The sequence below is a fragment of the Bos indicus x Bos taurus genome, chromosome 1 (assembly GCF_003369695.1).
Source record: "Bos indicus x Bos taurus breed Angus x Brahman F1 hybrid chromosome 1, Bos_hybrid_MaternalHap_v2.0, whole genome shotgun sequence".
NCBI lineage: Eukaryota > Metazoa > Chordata > Mammalia > Artiodactyla > Bovidae > Bos > Bos indicus x Bos taurus.
The window spans coordinates 144,409,484-144,434,574 of record NC_040076.1 but is presented as its reverse complement, the minus strand read 5'-3'; the positions used below and the strand labels follow the sequence as shown (position 1 = coordinate 144,434,574).

The 25,091-nt window shown below is 46.9% G+C and overlaps 1 protein-coding gene across 6 annotated transcripts in view; it reads right to left on the bottom strand.

Moving 5' to 3' along the window:
• Positions 1 to 25,091, bottom strand: part of ADARB1 (adenosine deaminase, RNA specific B1) — a 117,707-nt gene that overhangs the window by 13,131 nt on the left and 79,485 nt on the right. For 5 of the 6 annotated variants that reach the window (XM_027547750.1, XM_027547791.1, XM_027547760.1 and 2 more), the window contains 5 exons: positions 21,520 to 21,634; positions 20,651 to 20,819; positions 19,892 to 20,040; positions 18,450 to 18,618; positions 13,151 to 13,332 (listed from right to left, as the gene is read on the bottom strand). In XM_027547750.1, the coding sequence (XP_027403551.1) occupies positions 13,151 to 13,332; positions 18,450 to 18,618; positions 19,892 to 20,040; positions 20,651 to 20,819; positions 21,520 to 21,634 (784 nt within the window). Of the gene's footprint in view, positions 1 to 12,578; positions 12,672 to 13,150; positions 13,333 to 18,449; positions 18,619 to 19,891; positions 20,041 to 20,650; positions 20,820 to 21,519; positions 21,635 to 25,091 lie in introns of all 6 variants that reach the window. The other variant, XR_003511953.1, reaches the window with a different exon arrangement.

Genomic DNA, 25,091 nt, shown 5'->3' with positions numbered 1-25,091 from the left:
CTTCTCTGTCCATGAGATTCTCCAGGCAAGAATACTGAAGTGAGTAGCCACTTCCTCCTTCAGGGGATCATACCACCTCAGGGATCGAACCCACGTCTCCTGCATTGTAGGCAGATTGTTTACCGTCTGAGCCACCAGGAAAACTCCATAAATACTTTTCATATTCTAAGTTAAATAAACTACCATCTTTAGCAAGAATGGAGAAAATAAAGCTACAAGACAGCAGGCAGTCCAAGGTTTAGCACCAGCCATGTACTTTCTTAGGGCAGGGAGCCCACATGGGCCCAGGAGATCCTGTCTGTAAGTCTGTGGGGTCAATACTCCCGCAGGACAGACACCCAGAAGGAGCTTGTGTTTCCGGGGCTGCAAAGTGAGAACTGGGGTAACGAGCTAACCACAGGCTACTGTGCAGAAAACAGTAAAAGCAGCAAAAGCTTGGTGGTCCTGAGAGTGTCTCTGCTGCTGTATATCCAGCATGCTGAGTCAGAGCTTTTAGAGCAAAAGCATGAAAAACTGAACTGGCCTAGTAACTGACACAAGGGAAACAGGAAACTTGGCTGGCGGCGCTGGTACTTCTCTTGCTTCCCTTGTAAGGGTGCTTCCTGTGCCACACACGGTGTGATCAGATGCATCACACACACAGTGAAGAGTGACGGATGCCTAGGGGACCAGGGCTCCTGTTACAGAGGCTACTGTTCACTCATTAAATGGCCAGGACAACGTGTAGTTACAATCTGGACTGAGTGTGGCCTTCATTCTGCAAACACACGAAACCCCGAGCAGAGCTAAAGGGGAAGGAAATCAAGTGCACAGCACAGTAATGGCCACTCAGTCCGTCGGCCAGGCCGTGTGTCCCGGGCCTGCAGGCCCTGGAGTGGAGCACCTGGGGATGTCCATCTCATTTCCCCTGGGCTGATGGAGGGGGTGGGAACCAATGGGAAACATGAGTCTGTGAGGGCAAGGCAGCCACACACACCCATTCTGTCATCTTCAGCTCCCCAACCCCAGACACAGATTGTGAGACTGTGGGCTCCACCTGGTGGACCTCAGGCCAAATCAGACCCCCTTCTTACACCAGCTTGGGGTGGGGGGTGTTTAAAGCACCAACTTAGGCGAAATACTGGGTGCTCCGGTCCACAAGGTGAAATGCACGCTGCTGACAACCTGGCCCAGAGGACAGGGGATCAAGCCAGCCTCATCCCAAGGACAACAGGGCTGGTGGGTGGAAGGGAAAGTGCCCCCACCCCAAGCAACATGCCCTGAGGATGAGAGGGGAGCTCCAACTCTGGTGCAGGGGGAAAAGGACATCTGGGCAGGGCAGGGCAGCAGATCCCAGGACAGACACAGAACATGCAGCTCCACGGGACGCACCTCAGACAGGGTTCAAGTCCTCCATGTGCCATTATATCTACCGGTGTGGGCAAGAATCCCTTAGAAGAAATGGAGGACCCCTCAAAGTGAACAAGAGTCCTAAATGCAGTACTTGGGTACAATCTCAAAAATGACAGAATGAACTCAGTTCATTTCCAATGCAACCATTCAACATCACAGTAATCCAAGTCTATGCCCCAACCACTAAAGCTGAATAAGCTGAACAGTTCTATGAAGATCTACAAGACCTTCTAGAACTAACACCAAAAAAAAAAAAAAAAAAAAAACCATGTTCTTTTCATCTGAGGGGACAGGAATGCAAAGCAGGAAGTCAAAAGATACTTGGAATAACAGGCAAGTTTGGACTTGGGAGTACAAAATGAAGTGGGGCAAAAGCTAACAGTTTTGCCAAGAGGACACACTGGTCATTAGCAAACATCCTTTTCTAAGAACACAAGAGATGACTCTATACACGGATATCGCCAGATAGTCAATACCGAAATCAGACTGAGTATATTCTTTACGGCAGAAGATGAAAAAGCTCTATACAGTCAGCAAAAACAAGACCAAGAGCTGACTATGGTTCAGATAATGAGCTCCTTATTGCAAAATTCAGGCTTAAATTGAAGAAAGCAGGGAAAACTACTAGGGCATTCAGGTATGACCTAAATCAAATCCCATATGATTATACAGTGGAAGTGAGAAATAGATTCAAGGGATTAGATCTGATAAGAGTGCCTGAAGAACTATGAACAGAGGCTCCTAACATTGTACAGGATGACCAAAATCATCCCAAAGAAACAGAAATGCAAGAGAGCAAAGTGGTTGTCTGAGGAGGCCTTACAAATAGCTGAGAAAATAAGAGAAGAAAGGCAAAGGAGAAAGGGGAAAATACGCCCAAGTGAAGGCACAGTTCCAGAGAACAGCAAGGACAGACAGGAATGCCTTCTTAGGTTACCAGTGCAGAGAAAGAGAGGAAACAACAGACTGGGGAAGACTAGAGATCTCTTCAAGAAAACTGGAGATACCAAAGGAACATTTCATCCAAGGATGGGCACAATAAAGGACAGAAACGGTATGGACCTAACAGAAGCAGAAGATATTAAGAGGTGGCAAGAATACACACAACTATACAAAAAAGGTCTTAATGACCCAGATAACCTTGATGGTATGGTCACTCACCTAGAGCCATCCTGGAGGATGAAGTCTAGTGGGCCTTTGGAAGCATCACTACAAACAAAGCTAGTTGCGGCTGCTGCTAAGTCGCTTCAGTCGTGTCTGACTCTGTGCGACCCCATAGACAGCAGCCCACCAGGCTCCCCATCCCTGGGATTCTCCAGACAAGAACACTGGAGTGGGTTGCCATTGCCTTCTCCAATGCATGAAACTGAAAAGTGAAAGGGAAGTCGCTCAGTCATGTCTGACTCTTAGCGACCCCATGGACTGCAGCCTACCAGGTTCCTCTGTCCATGGGATTTTCCAGGCAAGAGTACTGGAGTGGTGTGCCATTGCCTTCTCTGCAAAGCTAGTTGAGGGGATGGGATTTCAGCTGAGCTATTTCAACTCCTAAAAGATGATATTGTCAAAGTGCTACACTTAATATATCAGCAAATTTGGAAAACTCAGCAGGGGCCACAGGACTGAGAAAGGTCAGTTTTCATTCCAATTGCAAAAATGGCAATGCCAAAGAATGTTCAAACTACTGTACAATTGCACTCATTTCACATGTTAGCAAGGTAATGTTAAAAATCCTTCAAGCTAGGCTTCAGTAGTACACAAACTGAGAACTTCCAGATGTACAAGCTGGATTCAGAATAGGCAAGGGAATGAGAGATTAAATAGACAACATTCAGTGGATCATTGAGAAAGCAAGGGAATTCCAGAAAACACATCTACTTTTGCTTCACAGACTATGTTAAAGCTTGACTGTGTGGATCACAAGAAACAGTGGTAAATTCTTAAAGAGGTAGGAATACCAGACCACCTTACCTGCCTCTTGAGAAATATGTATGCAGGTCAAGAATCAACAGTTAGAACCAGACTTGGAACAACAGACTGGTTCCAAATTGGGAAAGGAGTACGTCAAGGCTGTATATTGTCACCCTGTTTATTTAACTTTTATGCAGAGTATATCATGCGAAATGCCAGGCTGGATGAATCACAAGTTGGAATCAAGACTTTCGAGAGAAATATCAACAACCTCAGATATGCAGATGATACAACTCTAATGGTAGAAGGCGAAGAGGAGAGTGAAAAAGTTGGCTTGAAACTCAACATTCAAAAAACTAAGATCATAGCATCTGGTCCCATCACTTTTTGGCAAATGGATGCGGAAACAATGGAAACAGTGACAGACTTTATTTACTTGGGCTCCAAAATCACTGTGGATGGTGACTGCAGCCGTGAAATTAAAAGATGCTTGCTCCTTGGAAGGAAAGTTGTGACAAATCTAGATAGTGTATTAAAAAGCAGAGACATCTCTTTGCCAACCAAGTCAAAGCTATGGTTTTTCCAGTAATCTTGTATGGATGTAAGAGTTGGATCATAAAGAAGGCTAAGCGCCAAGAATTGATGATTTCAAATTGTGGGCATGAAGAAGACTGTTGAGTCCCTTGGACAGCAAGGAGATCAAACCAGTCAATCCTAAAGGAAATCAACCCTGAATATTCATTGGAAGGACTGTTGCTGAAGCTCCAATACTTTGGGTACCAGATGCGATGAGCTGACTCATTAGAGAAGACTCTGATGCTGGGAAAGATTGAGGACACTGCGAGAAAGAGGCAACAGAGGACAAGATGGTTGGATGGCATCACCAACTCAACGGACATGAGCTTGAGCAAACTCGGGGAGACGGTAAAGGACAGGGAAGCCTGGCATGCTGCAGTTCATGGGGTTACAAAGAATCAGATACGACTGAGCGACTCAACAACAGCAATAATAACTAGTGATTCTGGGCATCTCTTCCTGTTGACCATCCATGTCTTCTTTAGAAAAATGTCTGTTCAGGATTTCAGCCCAAATTTTGTTTGTTTTTTTAGTACTGAGTTGTATGCACTTTTTGTACACATTGGATATTAACCTCTGATCAGTTGTATCATTAGCAAATATTTTCTCCCAGTTGGTAGGTTGTCTTTTCATCTTGTTGATGGTTTCCTTTGCTATGCAAAAGCTTTTAAGTTTAATTAGGTCCCATTTGTTTAATTTTGCTTTTATTTCTTTCCTCTTCAGAGACTGATCCAAGAAAATACTGCTATGACCTTTATCAAAGAGGGTTCCACCTAGGTTCTCTTCTAGGAGTTTTATGGTTTCAGTTCTTACAATTAGGTCTTTAGAAACCATTTTGAGTTTATTTTTGGGTATGGTGTGAGGGTGTGTTCTAATTCACTGACTGCAGGCGGCTGTCCAGCTTTCCTAACACCACTTGCTGAAGAGACTGTCTTTTCTCTATTGTATATTCTTGCTTCCCTCCTCAAAGATTAATTGATTACAGGTGTGTGGGTTAGTTTCAGGGCTCTCTATTCTGTTCCACTGATCTATGCATCTCTTTTTGTGCCAATTCAACACTGTTTTGATTAATGTAGCTTTGTTGTATAGTCTGAAGTCAGGAAGCACGATTCCTCAAGTTTTATTCTTTTTTCTCAAGATTGTCTTGCCAATTCAGGGTCTTTTGTGGTTCCAGAGAATTTTAAGATTATTTGATCTAGATCTGGAAAATGTCATGGGCATTTTGATAGAGACTGCATTGTATCTGTAGCTGTCTTTGGATAGAATGGCCATTTTAATAATATTAATACTTCCAATCAAAGAGCATCACCCTCAATTTCCTTCATCAATGCTTTATAATTTTCAGGTCTTTCAGATCCTTGGTTAAGTTTATTTTTTTCTCCTTGATTTCTCCTAGAAGAAAATACTTCTAGGTATTTTATTCTTTTTGATGCATTTTAAATGGAATTCTTTTTCAATTTCCTCTTTCTGATACTTTATTATTAGTGTGTGTGCTGTGTGCTGCCAGGCTCCTCCGTCCATGGGGTTTCCAGGCAAGAAAACTGGAGTGGGTTGCCATGCCCTCCTGCAGGGGATCTTCCCAACCTGGGGACTGAAACCGCACCTCTCATGTCTCCTGCACTGACAGGTGGGCTCCTCACTACCTGCACCGCCTGGGAAGTCACTGTCAGCGGGCGCTGAAGGATCAATGCTTCTGAACTGAGGTGTTGGAGAGACTCCTGAGAGTGCCTGGGCTGTGAGGAAACTGTGGTGTTGGGGAAGACTCCTGAGAGTGCCTGGACTGCAAGGAAACCGTGGTGTTGGGGAAGACTTCTGAGAGTGCCTGGGACTGCAAGGAAACTGTGGTGTTGGGGAAGACTCCTGAGAGTGCCTGGGACTGCAGGGAGATCCAGCCAGTCCATTCTGAAGGAGATGGGCCCTGGGATTTCTTTGGAGGGAATGATGCTGAAGCTGAAACTCCAGTACTTTGGTCACCTCATTCGAAGAGTTGACTCATTGGAAAAGACTCTGATGCTGGGAGGGATTGGGGGCAGGAGAAGGGGACGACAGAGGATGAGATGGCTGGATGGCATCACTGACTCGATGGACGTGATTCTGAGTGAACTCCGGGAGTTGGTGATGGACAGGGAGGCCTAGCGTGCTGCGATTCATGGGGTCGCAAAGAGTGGGACACGACTGAGCAACTGAACTGAACTGAACTGAACTGATAGTAATCTTGGCTTCTGCAACCTTGCTGAATTCACTTATTAGTTATAATAGTATTTGGGTGGAGACTTTAGGGTTCTCTGTAGAGATTATCAGATCATCTGCAAACAGTGAGTTTTACCTCTTCCCTTCCAACCTAGGTACCTTCTATTTCTTTTTCTTGTCTGACTGCTGTGGCGAAGACTTCCAAAAGTGTATTAAATAGAAGTGGCAAGAGTATTTCCACTTGTGTTCTTTCTGAATTTAATAGGAAAGCTTTCAGCTTTTTACCATTATTATATTGGCTGTGGGTTTGCTGTAAATGACCTTTATATAGTTGAGCTATGTTCCCTCTATGCTCACTTTAATGAAAGCTTTAATCATGAATGCACACTGAATTTTTTCAAATGCTTGAGTCTATTGAGATGATCATATGATTTTTCTCTTTCATTTTGTTAATGTGGTATATATCACATTGACTGACATGTGAACATTAAACCATCCTTGTGACCCTAAAGTAAATCAATTTGACCATGATACATGATGGTCAAATTGCTGGATTTTAATGTATTGCTGGATTTGGCTTGCTAATATTTTGTTGGGGAATTTTCCATCTATATTCATCGAAGATATTGGCTCAAAGTTTTGTTTCTTTATAGCATCTTTGGTTTTAGCATCAGGGCAATGGTGGCCTCATAGAATCAGTTTGGGAGTGTTTCATCCTCTTCAATTTTGGGGAATAGTTTAAGAAGGATTCGTGGAAGTTCTCCTTTGTATGTTTGGTAGAATTCCCCTGTCAGGTCTTGAACTTTTGTTTGCTAGTTTTTTTTTCTAATTAAAAATTCAATTTCACTTCTAGTGACTGGTCTATTCAAATTGTCTGTTTATTCTTGACTCCATCTTGCCAGGCTGTGTGCTTATAGAAATTTGTCCACTTCTTCTAGATTGTCCAATTTGTTGGCATATAACCATTCACAGTACTCTTATGATCTTTTGTATTTTTGTGGTATTTTTTGCCATTTCCCCTCTTTCACTTATCTTGTTTATTTGGATCCTCTCTCTTGTCTTCTTGATGAGTCTGACTAAAAGTTATCAACTTTGTGTGTCTGTACCAAAAAACCAGCTCTGGCTTTCGTTTATCTTTTCTATTGCTTTTTAAAAACTATGTTTAAATTTCTCTCTCTGATCTTTATTACTTCCTTCCTTCTGATTTTGGGCATCATTTGTTCTTTTTCTAAATTTTTAGATGGCAGCTTAAGTTGTTTACTTGAACTTTTTCTTCCTACCTGAGGAAGGGCTGTGTTGCCATGAATTGGCCTTTAGTGCTACTTTTGCTGCATGCCATATATTTTGGAAAGTTGTGTTCCATTTTCATTTATTTTCTGATTTCCTCTTTGATTTCATCACTGACCCATTGTTTTTTTAGTAGCATGTTGTTTTGTGTCCACAGATTTGTTTTCTGTTTCTCTATCAGTGGTTGATTTCTAGTTTCATACTACTATGGGCAGAAAAAAAATCTGATGTAATTTCTGCCCTCTAAGACTGCTGAAGTTCGTTGTGTGACGTAGTATGTAATCTATTCTGGAGAACATTCCATGTGCACTTAGAAGAATGCATGTTCTCCTGGTTTGGGACATAATGTCTTATAGATATCAATCAAGCCCAACCAGTCTAGTCTGTAATTTAAGACCGCCTCTGCCTCACTGATTTTCTTTCTGATCTGTCCACTGGTGTCAGTGGAAGGTTAAAGTCATCTATTATTGTATTGTTGTCAGTTTGCTCCTTTACACCTGTTAGTATTTGCTTTATAAATTTAGGTGCTCCTGTATATGTTAACATATTATTGACTGAGGGTTTTTTGCAGAAACTAATTCCTGTGGCTGGCAATTTGTTATATAAGTAAATATTGAAACACTCCAGTTAATAACATTCAGGTAACAAAAGGCGTATTATCTCTAGTCAATACGTGGTTAAAGAATGTTATATCTTCCTCTTGTATTGATTTCCTTTATCACTGTATAATGCCATTCTTTGTCTTTGTAAATAGTCTTTGTTTTAAAGTCTACTTTGTTTGATATGAGTATTGCTATCTCCTTTTTCTTGTTGTCTCTATTTATATATCTTTTTCCATCCCCTTTCTGTCTGTCTGTGTTTTACCCTGAAGTGAGTCTCTTGTAGGCAGCATATTGAAGGGTCTGTTTATTATCCAATTACCACCCTATGTCCTTTAATCAGAGTATTTAGTCCATCAACACTTAAAGTAATTACTGATATGTACGTTTTTATTGCCCTTCTGTTACTAGTTTTCCAGTTGTTTTCATAGTTCTTCTACGTTCTTTTCTTCTTTTTGCTTCTCCTGTCATGCTCTGGTGATTTTCTTTAGTAGTATGACTGCAATCCATGGGGTCACAAAAGAGTGACTAAACAAAAGCAATGCTTAGGTTCCTTTCTTTTTGATTTTTGTGAGTCTATTGTAGCTTTTGGATTTGTTGTTACCTTGGGGTTCATATGTGTTGACCCATAATTATATCTACTAGGTGTACACTGATAAGTCATTTAAGTTCAAACACACTGAAAGAGCTACATTCTACACTCTCCTTCCCCACATTTTGTGTTTTTGATATCATATTTTACATCGTCCATGCTTATCCCTTTACTGTTTTATGCTGTCAATTATGGTTGAATATTTACTATATCTGATAACAATATAAGTTGTTTTACAAATAGTTAAATCAAGATTATATATACATTAAAATGTTTGTCATTCAGACAGATATTAGGGGTTCACACTAATTTCTAATTCCTCAGAACTGATAAATGGGTGAAAAACATTAACCAAGTTTGAATAGGGGGAAATGTTCATTTCTTTGTGATTGATCTGTTTTGTTATGAATGGAAATTGTCATACTCTATGAGTTCTAAGCTGAAAAGCATGTCTGCCACTGGACAGAAATATGGGCATCATCATATATAACTCTATTCAGTGTCACTTCTTTTCCCATCAACTCGCTGTTAAAAGTTTATGAATATGCATACAAATAATATCAAAACTCACTATAAAATGCATTATTTAAGACAGTAGCATTTTAATCCATAACTTGCTATGGAAAATATAAATAAATAAGCCTAGTTTTTTTCATTTTTTTGTTTTCCTAATCAAATTACAATATTCCTGTACTTTATTTTTCACTGTTTATATAACTAAGTTACTACCTAAGGTAGAAGGCAGCACACCCTGCAAAGTCTTCACTATGTTAAGGTCAGATAATCAATTTTTTTATCCCAAAAGACACAACTAATACAGTACAGAGAATTACCACTCAATATTAGCAGCTGTTTTTGTTAAGATGAGCTTTTATGGGGAATACTACAATAATGGAGTAGGAAGGAAACAGAATTTCATGTATCTCTATCTGTGAATTCTGTGAAAGCCCCACAGGTTGTTTTTTTTTTTTTTAACTTATCATTTATTTTTAATACACATAACACGTATCTATTCTTCTTTAAATTATTTTCCCAATTAGGCCATTACAGAATATGGAGCAGAGTTCCTTGTGCTATACAGTGGGTCCTTGTTGGTTATCCATTTTAAATGTAACAGTGTGTATACATGTCCACTCCAAACTCCCTAACTATCCTTTCCCCCCACTTCCTCCTTGGTAACCACATGTTCATTCTCAGTCTGTGAGTCTGTTTTGTAAATAAGTCCGTTTGTGTCGTTTCTTTTTGGAGTCCACAAAAGCAGTATCATATCACTTCTCCTCCTTTGTCTGGCTACTGCACTCAGATGACAATCTCTAGATCCAGCCATGTTGCTGTAAATGGCGCTATTTCATTCTTTTTACGGCTGAGTAACATTCCACCACGTCTTCTTTATCCATTCATCTGTCGATGGACATTTAGGTTGCCTCCATACCTTAGCGACTGTAAACAGTGCTGCTGTGAATGCTGGGGGTGCATGTGTCTATTTTCCTTTACGGTTTATCGTAGTCATAGTTGCTTTTATATTTTTTCGGTCATTTAATTACATACTGGATTATTTAAGTGATCGCCTTACTCCATATTTGCCTTCCTAATGGGATTTTCTCTTTCCTATATTTTCTTACTTCTTTTCCCATTTAGAGAAAGCCATTCAATAATTCCTTTAGGGTACATTCAGTACTGCTGGAATTCTAGTTTTTGCTTGTCTGAGAAATTCTTCATCTCCTCTTCTATTCTAATCTTGCTGGGAAGCATATCCTGGGTTGTATGTTCTTCCCTTTCAGCCCTGTGAATATCCTGTGCCACTCTTTTCTGGCTGCTGATAGCCTTACCAGGAATCTCATGTAACCAACTCCTTGTTTTTCTCTTGTTGCCTTAAGAATTCTTTAGCTTTTGCCAATTTAATGATGTGTTGGTGTGGGTTTGATTGGGTTCATCTTGTTCGGGACTTTTTGTGCTTCCTGTACCTGGATATCTGTTTCCTTCTTTACGTTTGAAAAGTTTTCAGCCATAATTTCCTTGAATACACTTTTTACCCCTCCTTCTCCTTCTAGAACTCCTACAACATGAATGCTGGCACATTTGACGTTACCCCAGAGACCCCATGTGTCCCACTCGTTTTTGTTTTGTTTTGTTGTCTTTCTGTCTGCTGCTCTGGTTGGGTGAGTTCCATTACTCTCTCTTGTGGACCATTTCTGTGTTCTCCTGGGTCATTCTGTCTATTATCCATGGCTTCTAGAGTGCTATTTAATTTCAGATATTGAATCATCTATTTCTGATTGGGGCTTCATTAAATTTTCCATTTCCTGTGCTTTTGTTCAGGCGGTAGGTGAGCCCCACATGCTCACCCCACCACCCTGTGCTCTTTCTCTGTGTGTTACTGTTTTGTGACACTGTTGGCAGTGAGATCGGCATAGTGGGTCTCACCCCACGACCCCGGGCATCCTGGCTGTGACCACGACAGTCAAGCCTCTTGGTCTTCCTCGCTGAGTTCTCTCAGTGTGCCTGACAGCAAGCGGGGCCAGGGAGAGACTCAGACCTGGGGGCCAGTGGAGGAGAGCCAGCAGCCAGAGCTGCCCTGCACTTGCAGGTGCTGGATTTGAAACTAATCTGAAAAGGAGAGACAAGAGCATTCAGAAGGATGGGAACGCGCATCACGCGAGTGCCCAAGGCAAAGGTTCACCTCCAGGAAGTTCTTTCTTAAACACACACTTTTCATGCTGAAATTAAAGTAAAATTCTCATTCTTAACCTCGACGGCATTTTCAAACACAGTCTGCTGATAAACCTTTTAATAAGTCCATCTAGATCTGCTCCAGTTTCCAGGGAACCTCATTCAGTCACCTCAACCTTTCTCTGTGTGGCATTCAGGTCCGTTTCTCTTGCTCCCTGCAGACACTACCGTTCTCTCATGGCTGTTACACGGCTTTCTCGTTCCAACATGGGAATGACCTGCGATAAACTATGAGGTGAAAAAGAGCAACGAACAGGGCATGACCTGCTAGGCACATAGCCGTGCACCAGGTGTGCGCAGCAGGAGGACTGGGAGGGGACAGCCCAGGTGGACCTGGCCACTCACTGACTGTGGGGACTCCCTGTGAGCAAGCTGAGGGTGGTGCCATGGGCCCGTTTGAAAGGAGTGTGACCTCCTGCGTTACTGAGACACCGACACCCTCTCCTCCAGATTTCTCCTGTTTGAATCCTTTTGTCTGTGAAGATGCCCTGCGTGGTGTCTGTGGGCCTCAGGGCAATACTGGGGAGGAAGAGGGAAGAACAGGTCTTCCTTATTTGTAAGTTCACGTTTCTAACAAACATACGTGGTGAAACACTGTTCTCCAGCAGGTGCTCATAGATCCAGACGCACTCTGTACACAGACGACGTGATCAAAGCACACCGGACTTCATGGGTGAGCAAGCCGGTCAGTGCCCAGGACTCCTTCAGCAGGTGGTGGAGCAACACACCCAGAGTCACCCAACTGGGCACTGGGCAGCGGTGACTCCCGAGGAGCCCCCGGCACCACGCCTCTCACATATGATGTTCTCAGTGGCTGCAAACACTCTAGACAAGTGACAGCTGATTGAATCAAAGCATGCTTGCCCCACACACAAAGCACAGACCGGACAAGGAAAACTGTTTTCTGACTCGTGTGAGATTCACACCCAAACACACATCCAAGTACACCTGCTTCACATCTACCAGTGTACGTTCAACGGGAGGGACGCTACAATTTCAACTTACCATCAGATTTTATCCGTCTACTTTTATCTTTTTTCTCCTAAGAAGATAACGGTTTACAGTAGAGAGCTGTGAAACTGAATTTGGAGCAACTTTTTCTCCATTCCCGTGTGATCCATGTGCTCTAAGAGACATGCTTTCAAACAAAGCTCCACGTTGCTTTTCTCAGTTAGAGATGGGCTAGTAGCAAGACCACAGACCACGGCAAAACACACACACCAAGAGGCATTCTAGTTCACGGTTAGGGTTTTAGTTCTAGCTTTAAAAGTAGGTAAAGCGAGATTTCCAAAGGATAAAAATACCTTAACTGTGTCCTTTTAAGTAAAGGTGAACTGAGAAGTTAGGGCCCTTGAATTCAAAAGCTCTTGTTCACTTTACTGCTAGCCACTGACATTCTAGAAGAAAAACAATAAACAACCAGTAACCCAGGGCGCACTAGGCAGGTGCACGTCCCACTGAGAGACACCACTGCCTGCCACGGGCACACAGCCCCCTTGCCGACCTCCTGCAGAGCTCGTCTCTGTGGCCGTGAATCCTCTGTGGGCTGGCCTAGCATCATCTTGGGCAGCTGAGGCCTGTGGAGCTTCACGGCTCCTGCAAGCCTCTACAGTGGACGAAGGACTCAGCAGCACGAGTACGGGTGAGAAGAAAGCCCGTAGGTGCCGCGTCTGGGCTCTAATTTCCTTGTAAATGGCGAGGTTTTCAACTGGCAAGAGAGGGGAACCTCGAGGGACCCACTTAAACGACCCATCCATTGCCTCCGCCCCTTTTGAATGGCCCAACACTCCCTGCCACCCCCCCACCTCAGTGCAGCCCCCACTGGTGTGTTACTCGTGAGACCTGCACGCTGCAGTCAGGAAGGGGGGGTACTTGCCACTGAGCAGAGGCTTGTTGAGGGTGTACAGCGGGGGCAGGTCCTCGATGTTGGAGATGCGCTGGTACATGGCCCTGGAGAGGTGGTCCCCGTGGTACAGGCTGCCCAGAATGATGCTGGAGAAGTAAATGGGCTCCACGAAGATGCTGAGCAGGGACCCCTGGATGCCCACCACATTCCACCTGGAGGCAGAGGAAGAGGCACTCAGCGTGGGGTCCCTTTGGCCTGGGCCCTCCATAGCACCATGCTCACATGGGCATACTGCTCATTCCATACAAGTGTTAACCAATTTAAAAGGCAGTTAAATAACTGACTTGGGTTCCCTGGTGGCTGAGCTGGTTAAGAATCTGCCTGCAATGCGGGAGGCCTGGGTTCGATCTCTGGGTTGGGAAGACCTGCTGGAGAAGGGAACGGCTATCCACTCCACTATTCTGGCCTAGAGAATTCCACAGACTGCATAGTCCATGGGGTCGCAAAGAGTCAGACACAACTGAACAACTTTCACTAAATAACTGACTTAGTTTAAAATTCTAAAGAGAAAAATCTACTTAATTATTTTATGCTGGAACGATCTTTTGCCTCCATGTTTCCCAAGATGACACATTTACTGAAGATTAGTTCTAAAAAGATATCGAGCCACGTTTCTTGTGAGAAAAATCAAAAGAAAAAATAAACCTTTATTTCATTACTTCTAATAAATAAAAAACGGCAGCTCCAGAAGGACGGAAACTGGTCTCTTCCTGCTCCCTGGTAGCGGCATCGACCGTTCTGACCCCGCATTTGGTGTGGGTGAGGTCACAGCACCAACCCTCCATGGCTTCGTCTCAGTGCCAACTCGAACATGGCCTCACCGCTCTGAGCCCCACAGACAGCAGGAAAGCAGCCCTCCATGGCCTCAGGGGTCCATGTCCCAGCACCCAGGGGGCAAAGCTCACTGGCTCTAGGGGTCTTCTCCCTCACACCCCTTCCCCGAGCCAGCAGCATGGGCATCCTCTGCTCCCTGCGGAGCTCCAGCCCTCAGCCAAGGGTCCCCAGTGCCCCCACCTTGGTCTGTGCAAAGTCCTCTCAGCTGCCACTGGAGCCCACCAGGTGCCCCCTCTGCTGAACCCCTGCAGACCTTACCATCTGTCCCCTACCTTCTCCCATCAACAGGCTCTAAGCGGGAGGGATTCGTCTGTTTAGCATACTAAAACATCCCAGCATTTAGGGACCTGGCCTCACAGCTCAGTGTGCGCTGACTGGACAAATCCTCGGCTCCCCCAACCCTCTAAGAAGGAAATTAGAGCACAGGGTTCCTCCTATCTAGCAAGGAACAATAGGGAAGGATTCAGTGCACACAAAACCCACAGGGAGCCCTTTCTTATGTAAATCAGAGTCTTGTCAGGGGGGTTAGGCCCCATTAAGCTGAATTCAGCCTCCTGGGGCAAACTTGAAAACCCTGCTCTTGCAGAAACTTATACGAGTTACAAGTCATTAATTTTGAACACATGCTTCGCAGGCGAATCCTAGGCCCCGATCGCTCCACGGAGGCCCTGGTGGGAAGTGGTCCACCCACTCGGCTCAGCTCCCTTGGGCGAGCCTCACGGGGAACACGGAGGCGCCGACTTTACCAGCAGCAAACACTCGTGGGATGTGTGCCGTACAAGCCCACCGCCCCCAGCAACCCCCTGTGAAAACTGGCTGTCCCCGTGACCCCACAGTCTCCCCACGGCAGGGGGGCTCACAGCCGATGCCCCTGGCCCCCTCTGTGTCTGGGGGAGGGGGAGGAGGCGGTGGTGGGGGACAGGGCTCTGCATGGTCGTGCACACTGCTGCCCTCAGGCAGGTGGTCTTTGCTTTCTCCCCAGCTCTGCGTGGAACACAGGCTGTGCTACCCCCTCCCATGGCCCAGTCAACAGAATTCACTCAGAGGTGAGAGCCCCAGGGACCCCTCACCGCCACCCCCCGACTGTGGTCTCACCCGAAGCCCACCCACTGCCCTGACCCCTTTGGAACCGGAACCATCTGTGGGAGGCAGCCCTGCCCTCTGTGAGACCCAGGCCAGCCCCCCAGACCTTGTTCATGGTGACCACGTGACTGCCAGAGGCAGGGGCAGCCCTCCAGGGGCACCAAAGATCGATCAGAGGGTGGGAGCTCAGCCCCGCCCCCACTTCCGGGGTTGAGTGAATCACCAAAGACCAAGGATTTAATCATCTGCAGGGAGATTCCAGAGGACAGGGCTGGGAGTGTCCTCCATCCACGCCCTGCTGCCTTAACCACTCAGCGAGACTTTTTCACTTGAGTGTCAAGAGCTGTGAAAAATGATGAGATTTTGATCGAAGTTATAGATTTGGAAGAAAATTAAACTATTAGAAATAATATTGGATTTGGCATATACATGCATGTTTTAGATTAGAAGACGGCCCCCGTCATTTTGTTTCCCTTCCTGGCTTGGTCTGGGGATACGGGATGAGCTGGGGTCCTTCCCCACCTTCCTGATCTGTAGAAATGACTGTATGTATGAAGAGGATACCTCCCCAGAATGCAGAGAACTCACTCAACGGTCTCCTGCAAGAGCTGCATCCTCTTTCTCTGCAGCCACCTCTTTGATTTTCTCCAATTTATTTAATTCTTGGGAGTGAGGGCATGATTGGTTTACTTTTTCTTAATATATTTGGAATTCCATTCAAATTTCTTACACATGCTTGACTCAATTTTAGGAACATACACATTTCTACAAAGCTTTTATGTCATCTCGGTTTTAATGGTGTCTGTAACTCTCACTGCAGCCAGATGCGCACGTGTCCATTCCTACTATATCCTGACACCCTTTCCTCCTCCCCTGACTTGGCTGCACCCTTTGTCTTGGTCAGACTTCCAGAGGTCTGCCAATTTTATTACCTTTTTCAAAGCAGCACTCTGGGTTTCTGACTGTTCGCTGCTCATCGCTGCTGCATCGAGTACTAATGTCTGCTCTGTGTCCTTCCCTCCCTTCTGAGAATTTGGACTTGCTCTCTTGTTCTCAGCTGTGGTGTTTTATGTCGTTCACTTACGACCATCTCTGAACTTCCCCTGCAATTTCTTCTGTGAGTTGCTGAGGCTTGATGGACACACAGTGCCCTGCCTGGTGTTAGAGCACAGAATTTGGGGAGTCCTAGCATGTAAACACCTTCCTTGATTGGGAAGATCCCCTGGAGAAGGAAATGGCAACCCACTCCAGTATTCTTGCCTGAATAATACCATGGACAGAGGAGCCTGGAAGGCTACAGTCCATGGGGTTGCAGAGAGTCAGACACGACTTAGCAACTAAACAACAAAACCCCCACTCCCAGCTCTCTAGTCTCCTCCCCGCTTGCTCCAGGCCTTCCTCTTGCCCCTCCTGCTCTGCCCCATCCCTGGGCCACCACTGACCTGCTTCCGTCACATTCTAGAAATCTATAGCAATGGAATCACATGGTAAGCACTCCTTTGGTTCCTGGCATGCTGCACAGTTCTTCTGCGATGTGTCCACGTACCACTGACTGAACATGACAGCTTATTATGTCCCTTGCCTGAGCAGTGCCCCGAGGCACAGATACCCCCATTTAACCCTGTTTAAAGACTGACAGCCTTTTGAGCTGCTCCCAGACATGGAGAAGCTGCTTCAATCGCTCCAGGTGAGTCTGCATGGACAGTGCTTCCGTTTCTCTCGGGAAACAGGAGTAAAGTGGAGGGAACACAGGCCAGAAACGCCTTTAACATCTAAGACACAGGTGAGCTGTCCTCACAGTTGGCTGCATTGTCTGTTCCCAGCCTGGGAGGATGACGCTCCAGGGCCTGGGGTCCCCACCGTACCCGACAGGGCTCTAACCCTGGAGTGAAGAATGTGCCCTCATAGCTCTCTGTACGTCCCCGTGATTAACGAGCTTCTCATGTGCTAATCTGACATCTTTTTTGGTGAAGTGTCCATTAAAATATTTTGCCCATTTTAAAAACTGTTTTTCCCCCTTGTTGGTTTCATAAGCCTTTGTATAGTGTGGATCTAAGTCCTTTATCAGATGTACGATGTGTAAATATTTTCTTCCAGTCGGTGACTTTATTTCTCATTCTTTTAACAGAGTCTTTCAGAGAAGCAATTTTTAATTTGATGATGTCTAACACCATTTTTTTCCTCTCAAGGAGTGTACTTCTGGTGTTGCATCTCAGTGGCCAAGATTTTCTCCTCTTTTCTTCTATAACTTTTATGCATTTAGGTCTATGACACATTTTCAGTTAACTTTTGTATATGGTGCAAAATATGAAGTTCACTTGCTTGTTTTCACATAGGGATGTTCAGTTGTCCCAGCATCATTTGTTAAAAACACTATTCTTTCTCTACTGAACTGGCTTTGAACCTTGATCAAAAATCAGCTGTGACCAACAATGAACTTGTGGAACTTGAGTTTAAAACACAACACTGTTTACATTAACACCTCCCAAAATTAAATACAGGTACAGATCTAACAAAAATACAAGACCTGTACATGGAAAACTATAAAACCGACAAAAGAATCAAAGAATTAAGTGAACAGAGAGATAGCCCATGTTCATGGAGACGAAGACTCGATTCTTTCCAACCTGAGCTACAGACTCAGCACAAACCCATCAAGACTCTAGCACAGTATTCTGCAGATGCTGACAAACTGATTCCAAAGTTTACATAAGGGGCAGAAGGCCAGAAGAGCCCACACAACACAGGAGAACCAAGTTGGAGGACTCACTATCCGACCTCAAGACCTACTATGAAGCTACAGTAACTGAGCTTGTGATTTATCAGAAAAGTACAGTTGGTCACTCAGATGATCAGAAATACATTTTTCTTATATATGTTTGGTCTTCTGGGGTTCCTGGCTCACAGCTCCCAGGCCCTGGGAACTCTCTAAGTGATTAACCATAAGGTGTCTATGTTACTGAGGTAGATTGTGTCACCTACCCGAGGACGGGGCTGGTTGGCTGTGGAGCCAAATACTGATTACATACAGTGGGAACTTTCAGCCCCATCCTCTTGACCTCCTGGTAGGCGACAGCGGCTGGAGGTTGAGTTCCCATACCAACAGCCATGATTTTTAATCAATGGTGCCTTTGTAGTGAAGCTTCCGTAAGAACCCAAAAGGACCTGGCTTCAGAGCCTCTGTCCACAGAGACCCCACCTCTCCTCTCAAGGTGGCCCTGAAGCACCTTTTAAAACCTGAGTCCTTCAGTGAATCTGTGGGACACATACCCAGGTGTCCCTGGAAACACCCCAGGGCACCCAGGCATGCAGGGGTGGGGACGGGCCCAGGCACGTGTCCGAGGGGACTTACCTGGCCATCTTGTCGCTGCAGGACATGGTGAGCAGCCGCTCCCCCTGCAGCACCCCGTCCCACGTCTGGACGCTGGCGTTGGAGCGAACGGGGATGGTGCCCTCACCAGACTCTATCTTCGTCCGCAGCTGTCCACGGGCTTTTCGGTTCGGATGTCTGTCTGCTGGCTCTAAGACAGAGACACAAGGTTCTCTGGAGATGGTCTGCCGGTCGACGACCTATTTAACTCACCAGAAAGCATGTCTAACAACACTCTGTCAGTTCAAAATATGGTTCACACGCACGTGTGCATGTGTTCATTCTACATGCACCCAAGACATGTGCGTATGATGCAAGCACAAAAAGTTGAACAGGAGGATACAATACAAACCAAATTCACAAAAGTGGTTTCCTTGGTGGTTGGGAGAAAAGAGGGCCTCCATTTTAACCAACTGATGTATTTCTAGGATTAGAAACTAGCTGAAGCAGACAGAACACAAGGCTGACATTTGCGAATTCTAGGTGATGGATATTAGAGTATTTGCTATATTTCTCTGCTGCATATTTAAATTTTCAAAAATAAATCTATAGGGATGTGGAAATAAATCCATAGGAAACATTCACAAACACCCAGAGGTTTTTTACATGAATACATTGATTTAAATGTTATTTTTTATGTTTTAAAAATATTCGGCCATTTCTAACAGTGCATATTTGTTGCTTTAAAAATTTTTTTTTACAATTTTGTCTTTTCTTTTTAAAAATTCTTGTTTATCTGTGCTGGGTCTTCTTTGTGGAATGCAGGATCTTAGATCTTAGATCTTAGTTGCAGCATGCGGGATCTTTAATCACAGCATGTGGGATCTAGTTCCCTGACCAGGATTGAACCCAGGCCCCCTGCATTGGTAGCGAGAAGTCTTAGCCAGGGTGACCCCACATGTTGCTTTTATAATCAATAAAAATAATGTAATCAAATGTTCTATTTGGAACAAATAATGCTTAAGCTTGTGAGCAGGGTTGTGGATACAAATTACTATGAAACAAGAGCACGAACAAGAATGAGAGCAACACAGAGGTCAGAGAGAGGCCGTCCTGCCCACCGACACCTGCTTCTGAGACTTAGGCACACTCTCGTGATATCACAACCCACCAGAAACATGGACCACGACATGCATTTCCAATCCAGAGATGCGTGTCATCCAAATTCAAAATCTGAACACAATTTTAATATCCTCACTGTATTCTAATTTCTTGTTTGAATCCACATCTTCATTCATTAAAAATTTCAAATTACTAATTGAGAAGAAAACTTCATGTTTTTATACATCCCTATCAGATCCACAACCAAGGTGGAAATTTTTGAAGAAGAAACGATATTAATACAGGTTTGTCCTTTTCTCTGTTACAACACAGTCATGAACTTTCTTGGGAAGTGGCGGCTGCTGCTGAGCCTGGCATGGTACCTTCCAGGATGGGTTCATGTGGTGAGAAGATCCTGGCGTCCCCACAGGGGGAGGTGCTGATGTACAGGTGGAACTGGACATTCTCCTTCAGCTTGAAGCCGCCCCGCTCGGACTTCTCAAAGATGGATCTCTTTTGATCATCTTTGCTACTGAAAGGAGTAAGTTGCAAACATAAACCTTAAAGCTGAACACAATCAAAATTCAGTCTCTCATAGCTTATGATGATTTTCAAAGGCCAGTGTTTTCAACAGGGTAAGATAAGCTTGCACTGGGGTATTTACTTGACATGTTTATGATAATTAGCATGGTTCCTGCCTGCTCACCAATGAGACAGGTCATCAGTACACAAGTAACCCCGTTCTCTTCATTTACAACCTCAGAACAGAAAGGCTGTGAGTAGGACGTGGCCTGGAGCAGGAAGCAGTCAGACTCACAGTCAGCCGTCCGGGCATGGTGACCTCCCCAGCACTTATTCCTGTATAAAGCAAAAGCCTGGCATCTGGAGCACAGACATGACCCCTCTGACTGCACGTATGGTGGGTATGTACATGGGCATGTGCGTTATATAACTCAGCCAACTCTACTTGACAGCCTGAGCTTCAAGGGCAAAAGGGTTCCCAACCTGTAACCCAGAAAGTTACTATGCTGAGAATTTTTCAGTGATGACGGACACAGTGAAAAGGATGCAATACACTTTGATCGGAAGAAAATTTTTTTTATGGAAAACAGCTTCCTTCCCCCATTTCCTCGGACACTCACTTTAAGTAAATCTCAAGCTGCGTGTAGAGGAACCTCAGCAGGGACCTGCGGGCTATGATCTCCGCGTGGCAGTCGTTAAGTGCGAGCCCACGGTCGCTCATGTACTCGCCATTGATGCACTTTGTTCCCGTGGAGATGCTGATCACCTTGGCGTCTTTCACATCTGTGCCTGGAACACAGGAGAAACCGTCTCGCGATTCCTCCCAGGAATCGGCTCAGCCAGCTGGGCTGAGCGGATACTCCAAGAAGAGAGGGCCCCAAGACAGCCTCAGACCCGGCCCTCAGGAGCTGAAGGTTCTCTGGCCGCCCCAGGGACACAGGCACTGGCCATGGTTGTGGTTCCTGCTCCCAGGAGTGGTCCATGTAGACACTGCTCAGAGGGCTCACTTCTGGAAGGTGGAAGAGGACTTGGGGAGGGATCCCGTCACAGCTGGGAACTTAGGGGCAAATTTAGCTGGGTTTCTGTTGCCGTCCCGAGGGTGCTTCCCCCACGGAGTCCCTACGCTTGCGGAAGCCTTCTCTCTCGGGGAAGGGAACAGTGACGTGAACTGACACACCAGAGATGGCTACTCTCAGTGAAGTGAAAACCAAGAGGTCTCCTGCATTTTCCAGACTCACTCGAGAGGATTCATGTAAGATTACTGGAATCAAATACTAATACAGGATGCTTTCTCCAAACAAAACACTCAGGTTAAACAGATGAAATGGTGGGGGAAAAAACATAAGTGCAGCTCCTCCAGTTGCACACAGCAGACATTCTGAAGGAGAACGAAAAAGTAGCCTTCTGCTCCTGTCAGAGACTTCTGTACACTGAGAGCGTGTCTTCTTCATTAAGTGTGAGAACACGTAGTGGACACCGACACGGTTACCTGTTGTCATGACGATTCCAGCAAGGACCTTCCTGCGCGCGTGGGGGGAGGCGAAGCTGTCTGTCAGGTCCCCAAACTTATCCAGCACCAGGCGGGCCACGGCATCGGCCAGGACCTGAGGACCAAGAGGGGGTCAGCGCCCTCTGGGGTTACGTTCTGGGGCCTCTTCTCTGAGCCACACGGTAGGTCTGGCAAATGAGCATGTGAGTGTGTGCGTGTGCGCGGGCACGCACACGTGTGCATGTGCAGTTTTGCCTCCAAGACATTTCTTGGAACCAGGCACCCAAGGGGCATACGAGGGTCTCTACGGACAGGATGGCAGGAGCCCAGCCATGTGGGAGCTGCATAGAGCAGCTAAGGCCTCCCATCCCAGCCCTGTCTCCGGGGGAACCCAGGCCCAGGGAGGCAAGATCACTTCCCTGCCTCCCTCTGTGGCTTGGAGCCAGAGCTCTGAGTCCTGCAGCCACACTCCCCAAGCAATAGGGCTTCTGGAGGAAGTAAGAGCACAGGAGGGAGGCCAGAACGGCCCTGCAGGGGCCACTCAAGATGGAAAGGGGAGTCAGAAGGGAAACCGTATCTCAGCACCTCCCTCCCAAGGCACCAGTCCACCTGCGCCTGTTACCTCCACATCTGAGACCAGAGAGCAGCACTGCTCAGAGCCCCACAGGCGAGGGCTCTGTCCCCTAGCTGGGACGACAGGGGAGGGCTGCAAGGCTACTTGCGCACAGCGCTGGTCGCATCTGGGGGGTGCGCAGCACTACACTTGGGGGCAAACGGCTTTGAGAGTGTGGACCTGGTCCTCCTTCTACAGCATGGACTGAGGGACCCCCTGTGTTCTGGGAACAATGCCTGATGGGAAGGGGTTCAAGGAGTCACGTGGGACCCACGTCCCAGCAGCTCACACCTGTCTCGAGTCCCCAGCTAAGCCCTCAATGAAACACTCCTGAATAGGCAGAAGAGCCATCATCCTCAATGGCAGCTTATCTGGAAAGAACAGTCGTCAGGTCACTGCCCCATCCTCGCACCAGCAACGAGCCCCAGAAGATGGTGCTCACAGCCAAGTAGGAGGGGAACAGGAGAGTGGGGACAGGGCCAGGACCCCACCCTGCACCCTCGGAAAAGGAGCAAGGCTATGGGTGAGCGCAAGAAAGGCAGCAAGACCGCGGACAGGACAGGACGTGGAGGGAATGTGAGCGAGAGGAGACAGCGGCCCCCCTACAGGGTGAGGAGCTCCAGACAGGCGGACGCAGAGTCGGGCTCCTGCCACGCCTCTTCCTGGGCAGTCCCCCACCCACCATCCCCCTCACACACTGGCATGAAGCCCCTCCCTCCAGCTTTGGGGCGGACAAGGTCACACAGCAAGCACGCTCTCATGGTCAGTGGGGACTGGGTGGGCTCCTGGGACACCTTGCTTGGGCCACGTCCATCAGGTTCATGGGTAGCCCTGTGCTCACCACGTGGGCAGCACCATCTGACTTTATAAACTCTCAATGCCCCATGAAGGCAACATGGAAGCAACAAGTCCCTGGGACCAGGGACGGCACCCCCACATCCTTCAGGGTGACCCCAGGAAGCCAGCAAGACACCTCACTCCCAGAGTGTATGTCTGGAAAAGGCCATTGAGTCCAGAAATGACGCTAAGAGGACCGACTCTGAAGGCCGCCCACAGGTCCTCCCAGGAGGGCATGACTGCATCCTTGGGTACCGCTTGAGGGCAGGGAGCCACCGTGGGGCCCCTGGAAGCAGTGGGGGCTTGGGGGGAGACAGTTCACCTCACCAGACCCAGCTGGCCTGGGCCACAGAGGCAGCTGGGCAGGGCTGAGGAGGCCCCTCCCAAGCCAGCAGCTCTAGTCACTGCTCCCCACAGCTGTCACGGCCAGGACAGAAGCAGGCTGCCAGTGCACATGCACGTACGCATGCACACGCATCCCTCCCTCCACAGGTGACTCCCTGCAGCTTCCAACGACCCCAGTCTCCCTACACGACTGCCGACACTAGAGGACGGCGCACGTCACGAGTCGCCGCGACCACAGCGTGGAGGAAGCTTGGCTGGAAAGACTGCATCAAATGCTCAACTGGAAAAGAAAGTCCCTCGGGAGCTGGTGCCCCTGATGTGTGCAATGATGAATGGACCAATAGTCTTTATAAATCATATAACAAGAGGCTAATACAGGAAGCAGTTACTTGGCTCATTTTAAAAAAAAAACAGTAATATACTTTGAATATATTACTTTACATTGAGGCTGTATTGGTTTTTTCAGCAAAAATAAATAAATAAAGTTCCTCCTTTCACAGCTGAGAACTACTGGTCCTCAAGAGTCCCCCAAAGGCTGGATGGGGGTGGGTTTTCCTGAGGGAGTGCAGGCTTCCTGTCAACCTGGGCTCCTCCATACCTTCTCATCACATCAATGTGTATTTTATCCTCAAACTGAATCATATGATAGAAAGCATTAGAGAACAGGGTGAGACTTTCTCCCTGAAATAAACATCTTCACAATAGACCAGAAAGATGTTGGATTTCCATGAAAAGCAGCAATAAATAACCAAACAGTTCTAGGGTGTTGAGATAACTAAGTATTTCTCCTTCACTCTCCTCAGAGCCCCCCGTGATATGTCCCCTCTTCACCCTGAGATGACCCCTCACCTTCTTGTGAGATGACATCACCCTTCACAATGAAATGTCCCTTCTCTTCACGCTGAAATGTCCCCTCCCCTCACCCTGAGATGACCCCTCCCTCACCCTGAGATGACCCTCCTTCACCAAGATGACCCCTCCCTCACCAAGATGACCCCTCCTCACCCTGAGATGACCCTCCCTCACCCTGAGATGACCCCTCCTCATCCTGAGATGACCCCTCCTCACCCTGAGATGACCCCTCCCTCACCTTGAGATGACCCCTCCATCACCCTGAGATGACCCTCCCTCACCAAGATGACCCCTCCCTCACCCTGAGATGACCCTCCCTCACCCTGAGATGACCCCTCCCTCACCCTGAGATGTCCCTCCTTCACCAAGATGACCCCTCCCTCACTCTGAGACAACCCCTCCCTCACCAAGATGACCCTCCCTCACCCTGAGATGACCCCTCCCCTCTTCTAATTTTCCTGCTTCGTGCCCTGTCCAAGAGCAAACTAAGAGCAGTGCCCACCTGTGGCTGAGCAGGCAGAGCTCTAGGGACCCCACGGGGACTCCAGGTGCAGAGACCCCTGGGACCCTGGGGCTCTGGATCTCTCGTGGAAGCCCAACACCCCAGGCCTTGTGACACATGCTCACCACTGTGGAGGCTTGGCCTCTGCCTGGACACGCTCCACAAGGCCCTGGGACCTTGACCCCAACTTGGGTTTCAGCGGCTGACCAGCCAGCCTCACCTGTCCTGCACCCGGGGTTCCATGTGGGAGGTGGAGGGAGGAGACCGCCGAACTGTGACCCGTGCAGGGCTCCGGTCCCTCTCCTGCCTTCCCGCTGCTCTGAGACAGGCCCTGCAGGGTGTGGTCGCCACAGGGTGGGCAACAAGGTGAGGGCGCCTTGGCCTGCCTGCCGTGGGCACCACTGGCCACAGAGCACCTGTTGG